The sequence below is a fragment of the Staurois parvus genome, unplaced genomic scaffold (genome assembly GCF_062004578.1).
Source record: "Staurois parvus isolate SC_StPar_1 unplaced genomic scaffold, SC_StPar_1.0 ptg000172l, whole genome shotgun sequence".
Classification (NCBI taxonomy): domain Eukaryota; kingdom Metazoa; phylum Chordata; class Amphibia; order Anura; family Ranidae; genus Staurois; species Staurois parvus.
In genome coordinates, this window is record NW_028317968.1 from 9,287,964 (window position 1) to 9,303,989 (window position 16,026).

The 16,026-nt window shown below is 41.2% G+C and overlaps 1 protein-coding gene across 1 annotated transcript in view; it reads right to left on the reverse strand.

The window, feature by feature from the left end:
- The window catches only part of BRIP1 (BRCA1 interacting DNA helicase 1), a 384,399-nt gene that overhangs the window by 309,278 nt on the left and 59,095 nt on the right, over positions 1-16,026 (reverse strand). Inside the window, exon 6 of the mRNA XM_089676644.1 lies at positions 11,015-11,173. Within this exon, the coding sequence (XP_089532770.1) occupies positions 11,015-11,173 (159 nt within the window). The remainder of the gene's footprint in view (positions 1-11,014; positions 11,174-16,026) is intronic.

Here is a 16,026-nt window from a genome sequence, read left to right on the forward strand (position 1 = left end):
TATGACTAAAGGCAAAACTTTCTTTTAGTTTTGGATAAAATAAAAAGTGAAAGTAAAACCAAATCTCAAATGTTGGGTTGTACCCTGAAAATTAATAGAGAGAAAATCTTCCAATTGGGACACTAGCACTGGTGACATGGGGGCCCCAAGGGATTCTCTTAATTTGCAGGGATTTCCTCTTACTTTCCGTTTTGGCTATGGGACAGGAAGTGAAAGTAAATCTCCCCAATGGGACACAGATAGCAAAAAAATCTGACATGGGTTATAACCCTGCCTTAGCTCCATCTAAAATGAAAAAAAAAAAAAAGTTTTGCTTGCAGTTCTACTTTAAGCTGCTAAAAGAACCTTTATCCCTCCTGTGAAGCTGAAAACAGCCGTGGTAGAGCATAGTACAGTATGGTAGGATCAGAACCTGTGTGTTTACATGCAATTATGTTCTTGGTTAATTTTTAAGGCATTGTGTAAAAAAAGATTCCTGTATTAAATATGAAAATAACTTTGCAATGCTTTGTACCAGGAACTTAATTTTAGTGTGATTATACAACTCATGGAACACAATTAGTTTTCTTTTATCTACAGGTATCTTCAAAAACTATCGCTGATCAAACTGGAAACAAAACATTTTTCTCTTTCCCTTGCCTTTAAGTAAACATAAATTAATTAATTTTATAGGCTAAACAACTGTGAAAGCTGAAGTAGTTTGCAGCAGTAGTGGCAGATTAAACCACCAATAAATAAAAATCCCGCCTGTAGTGACGTAGGAGCAGAGGCCAGTAAAAAACAATGTGGTGAAATCTGAACCCATGGACAACCAGAAAGTAAGTACAGTATATAGTCTCTTCATTTAAAGGATGTGGTTATTTCACCTTTGACCCTGTTATGAATGAGACACTTTAATGCCCACTTTACACAAGATCCTGACAGCCAGAGCTGTATATGTTCCCGTCCTACTTGTGTTGCATTCACCAAGAAATAAAATAAGCAAAAAACCCAACAGCAAATGTGGAATGCCCTTGTAATAACCACAACAGGTGGATAGACTTGGGAGCTCAAGTGCCAAGAGATTATCAGCAAAGACATGAAATACATCTTAAATATCACTTTTGGGTGGAGCAAGCCCTCAACTGTTAAAATTTGTGTTTTTTATAGCTTTTTAATGAAAAACAATAACCATTTTATTAATTATGTAATTTGCTCTTTCTATCTGATTTCTGAAAGAAGTATCCCAATGTCTACATTGGGGAGCAAGTAGAAAAGGTAAATTCCTATATTATCTAATGTAACTAGTAAATAAGAGGCTTTGCTTCTGTGTTTGCTAAATGAACAAAGCTTAACTTTTTTAGTTTATTTTTGTTTAACTGTAACATAATATTACGTTTTATATGTTGGTTTGTGCAAAGAAGATACATTAAACAAAACCAGTAGACTGATAAATGACTATTCTGAGTAACTGTCTAGACTGCAAATCAATAACCATACATTTTCTGATGTACACCACTCCATACCCTAACCACTCACTGTTATCTAGTTTATATGACTCCAACATAATTCATAGCTTTAAACTTTAATAAATTATAAATGAGCACACAAACGATATGCAGTAACATGATAAAATTATATTAATTACAGTGAATTTTGAAAACCAGTCAAGTAAAAAAAAAAAAAGATATAAAATATCACTCTATTGAGAAAATGCATGTGCATTATGCAGTTAAAGCAAATAACAGCATTTCAACACAAAGTCCAGTACTTTTCACAATCTCTCATACTAGCAGCGAGTTAAGAAAATCTGCAGCACCACCTTGTGATGGCAGGGAAGTTATTCATGTGTTTCCTCTTAGTTTTTTTTAAAGGAAACCTGTACTGCAATATACATTCACCAGCCACTTTATTTAGTACACCTTGCTAGTGCCAAGAAAATATTCCCCACACCATTACACCACCACCAGCCTGAACCGCCAATACAAAGCAGGATATATCCATGCTTTCATGCTGTTTACACCAAATTCTGATCCTACTATCTGCATGTCACAGCAATCAGTCTGTCCATTCTTTTCTGACATTTCTGACAACTGCCGCTCACTGGATTTCTCTTTTTCAGACCATTTTCTGTAAACCCTAAAGATGGTTGTGAGTGAAAATCCCAGTGGATTAGCAGTTCTTTAAGTACTCAGACCAGCCCGTCTGGCACCAACACCCATGCCATGTTCAAAGTCACTTAACAACTTGCCAACCGCACTATAGCCGAATGACAGTTGTCCAGTTCTGGGAGGGCGTCATATGACGTCCTCCCAGAACACACCCCCCCCCCAAGCACGCACCCGGCAATCTCCATGATCGCTGTGTCCTACAGAGGAAAGTACTGCCGATAACCGGCAATTGTCAGAGGAAGGATCGGCACTGATCATCAGTGCCCAGCAGTGCCGCCCACCTGTGCCCATCAGTGCCATCCACCTGTGCCCATCAGTGCCATCCACCTGTGCCCATCAGTGCCTAGTAGTGACAACCACCTGTGCCCAGCAGAGTCACCCAGCAGTGTCTCCCATCAGTACCACCCATCAGTGCTTCCCAGCAGTGCAACCAATCAATGCCCAGCAGTGCCGCCAATCAGTGCCACCCATCAGTGCCGCTTATTAATGCCCATCATTGTTGCATATCAGTGCGGCATCATCTGTGCCGCCTCATCAGTGCTGCCTATCAGTGCCCATCAGTGCTGCCTATCAGTGCCGCCTCATCAATGCACATCAGTGAAGGTGAAAAATTACCTGTCTCCAAAATGTAATATATTATAATAATAATATTTAATATAATAGAAACATTTTTTCAAATGTTTTGCTTTTTTTTGTTTATAGCGCAGAAAATAAAACACCCAGTGGCGATTAAATACCACCAAAAGAGAGCTCTATTTGTGTGAAAAAAGTGATAAAAATTTCATATGGGTACAATGTTGCAAGACCGTGTAATTGGCATTCAAAGTGCGACAGCGCTGAAAGCTGAAAATTGACCTGGGCAGGAAGGGGGTATAAGTGCCCAGTAGGCAAGTGGTTCTATCCCCTTTCTTCCCCATTCTGATGCTCAGTTTGAACTTCAGCAAGTCATCTTCACCACGTCTACATGCCTAAATGCATAGAGTTGCATTCACCTAGGTAAGTATGCGAGTATGTAGGTTTGTTTTTTTCCAAACCCATACTTCTCTTTTAATGCTTTCAAAGTACCTGACCAAGTACAAGCATGTAGCCAATGATTTCAGAAAAAGGTTAGAACTCCTTATGTGACAGGTTATTGACATAGTATAGAATGGTTTGGATTAATAGAACAGTCAGGCAACTGGCAATTTCAGAAGGAGAATTCAGCAAGGGCAACCTATGTATTTTCACAGCACAAGCATCTTTACATTATTCACTAAACTATGGTTAAAATGATTATATTTAAGTTTGTGTTATTAAAGTAAAACTATAGGCATAACTTTTTTTTCATTTTGGATAGAGTAATGGAGGGTTCTAACCCGTCAGTTTATTGTTTGCCATCTGTGTCCTATTGGTCCCATAACCAAGAGAGAGAATCTCTGTAAATTAAGGGAATTCCTTGGGTACAACCATGTAGCCAGAACTAGTGTCCCCATTGAAACATTTTCCCTCTATCACTTTTCGGAAGACAACCCAAAATGTGGGGTTTCTTTTACTTTCACTTTCGATGGTAAACAGGACAAATGGAGAAAATGAATCTCCCTAACAGGGGTACAGACAGCAATGAAAACTCTCTGGGGAGGAGAAGTCCATGCTGACAGCATCCTCGCTAGCTGGAGCCAGCACGGCGTTCTGTAAATGTGATCTTTAGATCTTAATTTTGTGAGTAGAATCTTTTTGCTTTTATCCATTAAATCATTGCAGTACTTCACCATAGAGATTCTCCTTTGTGATTGAGTGCTTCATTAATAAAGGGGAAGGATATCAGAACATCAAACCAATTAGGAGTGGATAATTCAAAGTCGAACCACACAGCTTCATGCCTGTATAGAACTCTTATAACCTGGGGTCTATATCTCCAGTAAGAGGCTGTGTCTGGTTGTGGTGGAGCACTAATCCAGGGGTGTGGAAATTTTTTTTAAAAACTACTTGTCCAGGGACTAAATCTGGGTCCCAATCTACTTGTCCCATATGATAATCTACTTGTCCTGATAAAAGAAAAGAATTAGAACCAAAGCCGTATTTAAATCTGAAGTGCTTTTACGAATGTCTGGGGCTTTTAAAAATGAAAGGGACTTTATGGCGACTTAAACTTTCAATGTTTTTAACATTCTTCTGTTTATCTCCTACTCGCCTCCCTGCCTGTCTCCAGCACAACACTTGGGGACTAGCAGGGAGTGGAGAGACCTTGCAGTGTGACAAGCACTGATTGGGTGCTCATCAGGAAAGGGGAGTGTTGGGCTCTCTTAACACTAAGATCTCATCATATCAGCTGAGCAAGTAAATAGGGTGCCGGTCCCAATTAGTGGAAAAGTTATTCCCTCAGTTTACAACCGCACACAGAAACACTTGGGCCTTTGGTGTCCGCTCCGTTAAAGGATTCGCCTTTTTTTTTAAAATCATTTATTTTTAGGAGCATGTAAAGCATTGCATCAGAGATAAGAAGATTGATAGTGCCATGCAGGACTCCTGCAGACTGTCAGTGTAATCTGTCTGCCCATACATCGTACACCGTATAGGCAGGCAGTTTCACACTGACAGGAAGAATCAATGAACTACCACAGTGCTCAACAGCGCCATGGTAGTTAATTGAGAACTACAAGCCGGCATCCACCAAGGAGTTGGTACACATAGTTCATTCACAGAACTCTGTGAATGGATAATGCGGCCATGTTGTCAGAGCCCCGCACATCTGCGCCCTTTTAAAAAACTGACAGTTGGTATGGGGACTTCTCCTTGTACTGCGGTCACACAGAGGCGTCGAGCCACTGCAGGAGCAGGAACATGTTACATGTTCCACCCTAAAATGGTGGAACATGTAACATGTTCCTGAAGGTGAACTTATTCATTAGGAGCAGGGCCCTTGAACCCCTCATGTATCAAATTGTATTGTTACTGTACTGTTTAGTGTACTGTCTCCCATTGTATTGTACAGCGCTGAGCAAACCATTGGCGCTATATAAATAATGTATAATAATAATAATCCCTTTTGCTGCCAGAGCCCTTTTTGCGTTTTGTGCACACGTATACTGTAAACAATCATTTTAGACCTGAAGGTTACATAATACCCCCAAAACATTATATATTTTCTGAAAGCAGACACTCCAAAGAATAAAATAGTGGTACTTTTTTCGTCACATGATATTACTGCAAAAATCTAGGAAATGCTACATTTCACTAAAAAGCACACTTAAGTTCATTTTAGGGCACAAAACGCCAATAAACTGCCCATTTTTTGGTAAATTATAAGAGAGGAGGTTCCACCAAGTAAATAGATATCCAACATGTCAATTGTTAATTTGCGTGCTAGTTCTAAATCACAAAAAACACAAGAAACACAGCTCCAAAGGCTCCAAAGAGAGGGGGATTATTCATAAAAGTAGGAAACATCCCATTCAAAATTTAAATCCATCAGAATTCTGGTCCAGAGATGAAAAAAATCCAAAAGACTTCACCTTTACACAGGAGTCTAAATACAGTCAGGTCCATAAATATTGGGACATCGACACAATTCTAACATTTTTGGCTCTATACACCACCACAATGGATTTGAAATGAAACAAACAAGATGTGCTTTAACTGCAGACTGTCAGCTTTAATTTGAGGGTATTTACATCCAAATCAGGTGAACGGTGTAGGAATTACAACAGTTTGCATATGTGCCTCCCACTTATTAAGGGACCAAAAGTAATGGGACAATTGGCTTCTCAGCCGTTCCATGGCCAGGTGTGTGTTATTTCCTCATTATCCCAATTACAATGAGCAGATACAAGGTCCAGAATTCATTTCAAGTGTGCTATTTGCATTTGGAATCTGTTGCTGTCAACTCTCAAGATGAGATCCAAAGAGCTGTCACTATCAGTGAAGCAAGCCATCATTAGGCTGAAAAAACAAAACAAACCCATCAGAGAGATAGCAAAAACATTAGGCGTGGCCAAAACAACTGTTTGGAACATTCTTAAAAAGAAGGAACGCATCGGTGAGCTCAGCAACACCAAAAGACCCGGAAGACCACGGAAAACAACTGTGGTGGATGACCGAAGAATTCTTTCCCTGGTGAAGAAAACACCCTTCACAACAGTTGGCCAGATCAAGAACACTCTCCAGGAGGTAGGTGTATGTGTGTCAAAGTCAATAATCAAGAGAAGACTTCACCAGAGTGAATACAGAAGGTTCACCACAAGATGTAAACCATTGGTGAGCCTCAAAAACAGGAAGGCCAGATTAGAGTTTGCCAAACGACATCTAAAAAAGCCTTCAAAGTTCTGGAACAACATCCTATGGACAGATGAGACCAAGATCAACTTGTACCAGAGTGATGGGAAGAGAGAGTATGGAAAAGGAAAGGAACTGCTCATGATCCTAAGCATACCACCTCATCAGTGAAGCATGGTGGTGGTAGTGTCATGGCGTAGGCATGTATGGCTGCCAATGGAACTGGTTCTCTTGTATTTATTGATGATGTGACTGCTGACAAAAGCAGCAGGATGAATTCTGAAGTGTTTCGGGCAATATTATCTGCTCATATTCAGCCAAATGCTTCAGAACTCATTGGACGCCGCTTCACAGTGCAGATGGACAATGACCCAAAGCATACTGCAAAAGCAACCAAAGAGTTTTTTAAGGGAAAGAAGTGGAATATTATGCAATGGCCAAGTCAATCACCTGACCTGAATCTGATTGAGCATGCATTTCACTTGCTGAAGACAAAACTGAAGGGAAAATGCCCCAAGAACAAGCAGGAACTGAAGACAGTTGCAGTAGAGGCCTGGCAGAGCATCACCAGGGATGAAACCCAGCGTCTGGTGATGTCTATGCGTTCCAGACTTCAGGCTGTAAATGACTGCAAAGGATTTGCAACCAAGTATTAAAAAGTGAAAGTTTGATTTATGATTATTATTCTGTCCCATTACTTTTGGTTCCTTAATAAATGGGAGGCACATATGCAAACTGTTGTACTTCCTACACCATTCACCTGATTTGGATGTAAATACCCTCAAATTAAAGCTGACAGTCTGCAGTTAAAGCACATCTTGTTCGTTTCATTTCAAATCCATTGTGGTGGTGTATAGAGCCAAAAATGTTAGAATTGTGTTGATGTCCCAATATTTATGGACCTGACTGTATGTCATTCCCTCGCTTGGGAGCCACAACCTTTTCAAAAGCTTGCATTTATAAGTTTGAAATGTCACCCCCATGACAATCATTAAAATGTCTACAAATGGAATGTTGTTTTTCCATATTCTCGCAGTCTCCTTCCAGTCCCAGTCCCACCAACATACTGGATTGAACAGATGACACAGGTGACTAAATACACCACAAACCTAGTATTACAGTTGATGAAGGATGAAATTCTAAATGTACTGCCACTGACTGTAGATTTAACATATCCGTTTTCTTGATGTGGGGGCAAAAGGGGCACTTATTTTCACCATACTTAAAACTTACCCCTAAATTACTGTAGTCAGTTTTTGATCCCTTTATTCCCACCAATTAAGCTGGATGACAGGTAATTATAAAGTGTTGGTACTCTCCAGAACATAGTCGTAATACCCTTGAACAAGATTCAGAAATAAACCTCATCATAGAATAAAACAAGTAAGTAACGTTCAACTAAAGTTTTTACCATATTGAATTCAACACTGTAAGCAGAAAGAAAAGACAGCAATGCTTCCACCATTCTTTATCTTACCTACATCCTTCAATAGATCATCTCTAGTCCTAGACATGGCAACAATCATAAATCTATGTAGAGTTGACTCTGGAAAACTCCTTTGTCTGAATCACTTATACATCTAACCTCAAAAATTGTCCCATCTGTATTCCTCGGATGGTGCATCTGAGGTGACCAGAGTTGGCCCTAAGTATAGAGTTGCTTAACAGAGGTTTCCTATATAAATTAGATACAATCTGGCTCCCCAAGGGGGAGAGGTTTCACATAGAAAACACTTCTATGTGTTCCGTGAATTTAAATTATAATCACTATCATTAAAGTGTTACTAAAACCAGGACCCTGCATTCACTATATCTGGTCTCCCACAGTACACAGAACATGGAAATTCAATAATTTTAGTAAATGTATACTACTAAATACCTTTTCTTATCAGCAGTTAGAGCAATCTTATGACTTCTATCAGTGTCTAGCCGAGCACTGGTTAAAGCTTGTAGGAGTTTTCATTCTGATCTAAGAAGATGCAGAACCCCTGACCTCTGTCTGGACAGTGCTTATTGGCTCTTTGCTGATCACATGTGCCCTCCCAAGAAAAATAAAAAAACCTCTCTAGCAATACACACCAAAATGAACATGTGCAGACTGACTCTGCACCATATGTCTTATCAGGAGATAAGAGGGGGACACTGGAAGGGGAGGATCAGAGAAGTCAGGATCAAACAGCATTTTTACACAATGCAGAGGATTAACCCCTTAGAATCCACATAAAGTATAACAAGCATGCTTTACTGCATATACAGACTGATTTTACTGTTGTGGGTTTAATAATACTTTAAGATATAAAATCATCTAAACTTTCTATGCTCTTGGAATAAACCATAAAAGCAAATCATCGATGTAGCAATGGTAAAATGTAATAACAAAACAGTACAGGTTATTACCTGCAAAGATCAAGGCCCTCTCCCACTACCTAATATAGATTTGGTGAGAGACGGAGAAAATACCATCGCCATTCCGCAACTCTGCAATTGTGTGTAGATAAATTCTCCAAACTCTGTATTACAAACTTTCGATGCAAAGGAGCACAATTGCTGTGTCAATCAAAAAAGAAGTACACCGTGCAGAGTCCAAAACCATGTGGAATGGAACAATATAGGCTTGACACATCGCAAGTGACCCAAATAAAAACTTCAATCTTGTAATTTATTCAATAAGTGCTTAGTAACTCTCACGTAGCCAAAAAACCAACCACAAGAGGTTGTAATTGGTAGTCAACCCACTGGCCAAGTCATTCTTCCAAGTGGCCAGTTTCCACTACAACAGGTCACTCTAAAAAAGGATCAAGACTTTTATGGGTTTTAGGAAGATGGTGAAAGAGTGGCGTAATGGGGGCACTAGGAATGAACATATCACCGTTCTGTCGGGTGAACACCACCTGAAGACGTGTCTTCACACAAAACACGTTAAGTTGGAGCTTACATAAGACAAAACACGTTAAGTGGAGCTTACATGCTGACATCACGCCGCCACTTCCGGTCATAATTGTGAGTTTGTGCAGCATTTTTTCCCTATGTTTTTAGAAATAATTTATGCTCCATGCCCATGTAATTTTATTGGAAGAAGTTTTATAATTAGATCTTAAACGTTAACTTACCGTATTTTTCGCCGTATAAGACGCACTTTTCCTTCCCCAAAACTGGGGGGGAAATGTCAGTGCGTCTTATGGGGTGAATATGGAGCGGCCGGTCCGGTATTTCCACCGCGGCCGTGTCAGAATACCGGGCCGGCCGCTCAGCTCTGCAGCGGGACCTTACCTGTTCCTCTATCCAGCGGCGTGCTGTCTTCCCGGCTTCTGTAGTGTGGGCACTGGGCATGACAGCCGGGTGCCAAGTGCGCATGCGCAAGAAGCGGTGCTTTTTGTGAATGGTAAGGCGGTACCTGGGACACATGACAGATCCCAGAACCCGCCGGACCAATCACAAAGCGCAAGTGCTTCTCACTCATGCGCACTGGGCACCCGGCTGTCATGCCGAGCGCCATTACAGAAGCCGGGAAGACAACGCGCGGCTGGATCGAGGAACAGGTAAGATCAAACAAAAACTCAGCGAAAGTAAGAGCAGGTACCTGTCAAATTCAGGTACCCGCTCCCCACCTCCCCAAAGGTCAGCAGTCATCTGTACTGTCCGCAGTCTCTGGTCATCCCTGTGCTGTCCGCAGTCTCTGGTCATCCCTGTGCTGTCCGCAGTCTCTGGTCATCTCCTGTACTGTGTCTGCAGTCCATTAGTTCAGAATTTTTTTTTTCCTGTTTTCTGCCTCTAAAACCTAGGTGCGTCTTATGGTCAGGTGCGTCTTATACGGCGAAAAATACGGTATTCCTGTGGCTCCAGGTGGTGAGCAATTTCCTCCCCATATAGCAACTTTGGTCATTCAATGCCCCCTAGTGGAGAGGATTGGGAAAGACCAAGAGTGCTAAAAAGGGGCCTGGAGCTGGACTTTGCCAGTTATATTGAATCAAGAGCTGTGTGCTGTGTTTTTAAGCAGCAGAGTGTCTGGTGCATGCACACAGGTGGTGGATTGGTTGCTTGCACATCCAGATGGTGATTTTTTTGCACAAGGAATTTAAATGGCAATACTTGATGAAGTGTTGGGATTTTATTTATTTAACTTTTGGACGGTGGTTGAAGTATTCAATTTATTTTTCCAACAGATAAAATATCGTACACATTGGAGTTACGCATTTATGATTTTTTATTCACCTTCACTTGGTTGAAATTTAAATTATTTATTTGCATTACATTTGGGCACTGCAAACATTATTTGTATAATATAAAAGAGGATGCTGTGCCAAGTAAAAAGATACCAGACATGTCAAGATTTAAAATTGCACACACCCATGAAATGGCGACAAACTATAGTATCTAAAATTGTCCATAGGTGACACCTTAAAAGGTTGTCAATATCTGTCATAAGACCTGAAAAAAGTAGTTTTAGAGCTCCAAAAGCTTTTTATTTATTTATTTATTTTTTTTAAATGCCACTAAAAGGTATCATTCTACCTAATAAACGTGTGACATGCCAAATAAACTGGAACAAATGTACAGCTGTATATTCTTGAAAAGATAGTGCTAGTCACATCACAAGAAATTAAATTACTCACTTGTTGTGGTGCAGCCTCTGAAGATTCACCAAGAAAGTTAACAGTGTCAGCTCTTCCTTGTTGATAACTATGTGATACCCTATGACTTTCACTCACATCATCATCATCATCATCATCAATAAATTCCACACCTTTTTCAAAACAGCGCCGTTTCCGCATCTGTAACAAAAGCCAAAATAAAGATATTATTATTATTATACAGGATTTATATAGCACCAACAGTTTGTGCAGCCCTTTACAATATAAAGGTTTCCCCACTGACAGCTGAATGTAAATAAAAGAATGCCATGGGGTCCCCCTCCTATCCATACCAGGCCCTTCGTGGAACCACAAAAAAAAAAAAAAAAACAGCCTGGGGTCCCCTCAAAAACCCATATCAGACCTTTATCCGGGCATGCAGCCTGGCAGGTCAGGAAATGGGGGAGGAGGTGGACGATTGCCCCCCCTCCCAGAACCGTACCAGGCCCACTGCTCTTAACATGGGGGGGGGGCGCTCACCCCCTTCCCTGACCTGCCAGGCTGCATGCTCAGATGAGGGTCCTCACTCCTCTCAAAGCACCTTGACCCCATATTGTTGACCGAAAATGAGAAAAAAAAACAAAACAAGAGCTCCACTCCCGACGCTGGCTCCCACCGTCTGACAGTTCTTAAATATCTAAGGGGCAGCACTACCCAATGACATCACTGGGTGACCCCGCCCCATTGTGATGTCACAGAACCAGCATTCCCCAGTTATTGATGTCACAAGGGGGTGGGGTCCCCATACTCATTCACATGGGGGGGCCAGAATCTGGGGGCCCAGATTCTGATAAGTCACCCCCGCGGACCCCAACAACCACAGGCCATCAACATGGGGACAAGATGCAAAGCACCTCCCCCTGCCCAAGTTGAGGGCATGTGGCCTGGTACGGTTCAAGAAGGGGAGGAGGGCCCTCCTTTCCTGACCTGCCAGGCTGCATGCTTGGATAGGGGTCTGGTATGAATTTGGGGGTCATGCTGTTATTTTTTTTTAATTGCTGGCAGGGGAAACCACTGATAGCTGATGAGTCATCAGTTGTTAAAGATGTGGAAGCCAGCTTCTCGGCCCTCTACTTAGCAACCAGCTAATCTTTACACAGAATTCGAAATCCATTAATTCTGAAAATAAGGATTTTGTTAGAAATTCAATAAATGAAAAGGAATTTAATGAAAAAACTAATACTTTCCCCTTGGTAAAAAAAAAAGAAAAAAAAAAAAGATGTATCAGATCCAAATTACATCAATATAGATGAGGATCTGAGTTGGAGGCGACTTCCATTAAAATCTATGTGCACAAGTAGGACAGAAGTCACCTTGAAGTAGTAAAGGAACAATTTTTTAAGTCGGAGCAACTTCAGTAGTGCTAATTAGGACAGCTCTCATTGACTAACATGGCATCTCACATGTCATGCGACTTGGAGTCTCATAAGTGGGATCTCAAGTCACGATAGTGTGAACCAAGTCATAGGCTTTTCTGTCAGTTTTTAATAGCTTAGAAAGCTCTGCTGTTTGTTTACATTATGGGGCTGGCAACCTTCCAAGAAATCCTCTCATACATGAAATCTGAAAATTAATCTCTCTACAAGTGCTTATACATAAATATGTACATACTTTAATATGTATGATCTGGGCAGAAGCTGTCCTTGGACAGATTTTGCATTTCTTCCTGTCCTACAGAAACAACAGGAAGTAAAAGTAAGGGATATTCCCCTCTTAGACAGTTGTTACCAGAACAGTTGTCTCAACTTCTGTTATGGTGATAACTGTACAATTTGGGATTTCACATCACTTTCATTTTCAGTAACAACGGTCACCAGGAACAATAGCGTCAATCATCCCAGGTTCTAATCCTTCCCTAATCCGAAACAAAGAAAAGTTTGGGTTATAAATACACTTTAACCACTTCCCTCCAGAGGATTTACCCCCCCCCCTTCCTGACCAGGACATTTCTGGCGATATGGTGCTGCGGTATTTTAACTGACAATTGCACGATCAAGCAATGCTGCACCCAAATGAAATGTATGTCCTTTTTTTCCCCACAAATAGAGCTTTCTTTCAGTGGTATTTGATCGCCTCTGCGTTTTTTATTTTTTGCACTATCAACAAAAAAAGACCGCCAAGGAAGGGATTAACATCTGGGGCGATAAAAGGGTTACCTGTGTGCTGTGTGCGCTTCACTAGGGAAACATGTTGCTTTGTATTGCTCTGCTATGCAGAGCAATACAAAGCAGCATGTCGGTACTGACAGGGGAGAGATCTGTGTTGTTTTCACACAGACCTCTCCCTTGTCACTGTTCCTCGGCAATCGCCGGTGAAGAGTCTCCGGCCAGGACCCGGTGATTGAGAGCTGTAGCCGCCGCCAATGGTGGCGCGGGTAGGGCGGTGCGCACGCCCCCTACCCGGAAATGCGAAATCACGTATATATACATGATTTTGCTCAGTAGTTCTGCTATTGGGCGGTAGGAAAGTGGTTAACATTAACTTCACTTTCAGTAACCCATGACAGATGATACTGTCCATTATTTTAAACATACTTTAACTGCTTCCCGCCAGGTCTAAAATAGAATGACAACCCAGCAGGAGCGCTGCCATCCTAGGTGGACATCATATGATATCCACTCAGGATCACACCTCGCCCCTAGGGCCACAGTGTGATCTGTCACCTGCTGTGTCCACTGGACATAGTAGATGACAAATCATTGTACCAGGCCGCTGCTGGTACCATGTGATTGCTGTGACCAATCACATGACAGATGTACACAATGAATGGTTTTCATTCATAGTCTTTTATTGTGTATTATTGTGTTGATCTGTGTGATTGGGTACAATGATCACATGGTACAGACAGGGACAATCACAATGCATCTGTACCTTGTGATAGCTGTGATAGCATGTGATCACAGTTTCACAAGAGTACACACTGGATGAATGGAAGCCATTCATAAAAAAGATTGCTTATAACTGTGTTTTTCACTCTTATAAGCAATCATAGTGAGTAAAAAAACAAAAAAAAAAAAAAAAACAAATCCTGATCACATACCCAGAGTAGTATAGTGTCCCTATGGTAGCACTGTACTGCTCTGGTCACAGTATGTAAAAAAAATCATAATAAAAGAAAAAAGATAACTGTGTTTTTCACTCTTATAAGCAATCATAGTGAGTAAAAAAACAAAAACAAAAAAAAAAACAAATCCTGATCACATACCCAGAGTAGTATAGTGTCCCTATGGTAGCACTGTACTGCTCTGGTCACAGTATGTAAAAAAATCATAATAAAAGAAAAAAAATTGTAACAAGAAAAGAAAAATAAAAACTGTTAAAAAAATTGAAAAAAATATAAAATTCTCTACCAGTCAGTTTCCCTGAACACTGTCACACCAGCTGTAATGTAAAAAAACAATTGTAAAAAAAAAATTAATTTCTTCTTTTTAAAAAAAAATGCGACAAAAAATTACAACTTAAAAAAACCTGACTATGCCTTACTAAATACCTTGGACTATCTACTTTCCAAAAAAAAAAGGGTTGTTTGGGGGGTAATTGTACTGTACTGGAATTTTAGGGCCTCAAGAAATGAGATAGGCAGTCATTATGTCAGGATTGATCAATTTTCAAATATATATATATATATATATATATATATATATATATGTATATATACACACACACACACATACACACACTGCTCAAAAATACAAAAGAAACACTTTGAAAACACATCAGATCTGAATGGGGAAAAATATAATGCTGGATATCTATACTGATATGGACTGGGTAATGTGTTAGGAACGTAAGGATGCCCCATCGTTTGATGGAAATGAAAGTTATCAACCTACACAGGACTGAATTCAAAGACACCCCGAAAATCAAAGTGAAAAAAATAATGCAGCAGGCTAGTTCATTTTTCTGAAAGTTCTTTGCAGCAACATCAAAATGGTACTCAGTAGTTTGTATGACCTCCACGTGCTTGTATGCATGCCTGACAACGTCGGGGCATGCTCCTAATGAGATGACCTATCCTGGGGTATTTCCTCCCAGATCTGGACCAGGGCATCGAGCTCCTGAACAGTTTGAGGTGCAACCTGGCGGTGTCGGATGGAACGAAACATGATATCCCAGAGGTGTTCTATTGGATTTAGATCAGGAAAGTGTGGGGGCCATTCAACGGTATCAATTCCTTCATCCTCCAGGAACTGCCTGCATACGCTCGCCACATGACGTCGGGCATTGTCGTGCACCAGAAGAAACCCAGGACCCACTGCATCAGCATAGGGTTTGACAATGGGTCTAAGGAATTCATCCCGATACCTAATGGCAGTCAGGGTGCCATTGCCTAGCCTGTAGAGGTCTGTGTGTCCCTCCATGATGGATATGCCTCCTCAGACCATCACTGACCCACCACGAAAACGAACATGCTGAATGTTACAGGCAGCATAACACTCTCCACGGCTCTTCCAGATCCTTACACGTCTGTCACATGTGCTCAGGGTGAACTACTCTCATCTGAGAAAAGCACAGGGCACCAGTGGCAAATGCCAATCAAGCTCTAAGGTGCCAGGCAGTGAGCACAGGGCCCACTAGAGGATGTCGGGCCCTCAGGCCACCATCATGAAGTCCGTGTCCAATTGTTTGATCAGAGACATTCACACATAGTGACCCGCTGGAGGTCTTTTTGTAGGGCTCTGGCAGTGCTTATCCTGTTCCTCCTTGCACAAAGGAGCAGATACCAGTCTTGCTGATGGGTTAAGGACCTTCTATGGCCCAGTCCAGCTCTCCTAGAGTAACTGCCTGTCTCCTGGAATCTCCTCCATGCTCTTGACACTGTGCTGGGAGACACAGCAAACCTTGTGGCAATAACATATATGGATGTGCCACCATGGAGGAATTGAACTGCCTGTGCAACCTCTGTAGGGTCCAGGTATCGCCTCATGCTACCAGTAGTGACACTGACCCTAGCCAAATGCAAAACTAATGAAAAACAGTCAGAAACGATGAGT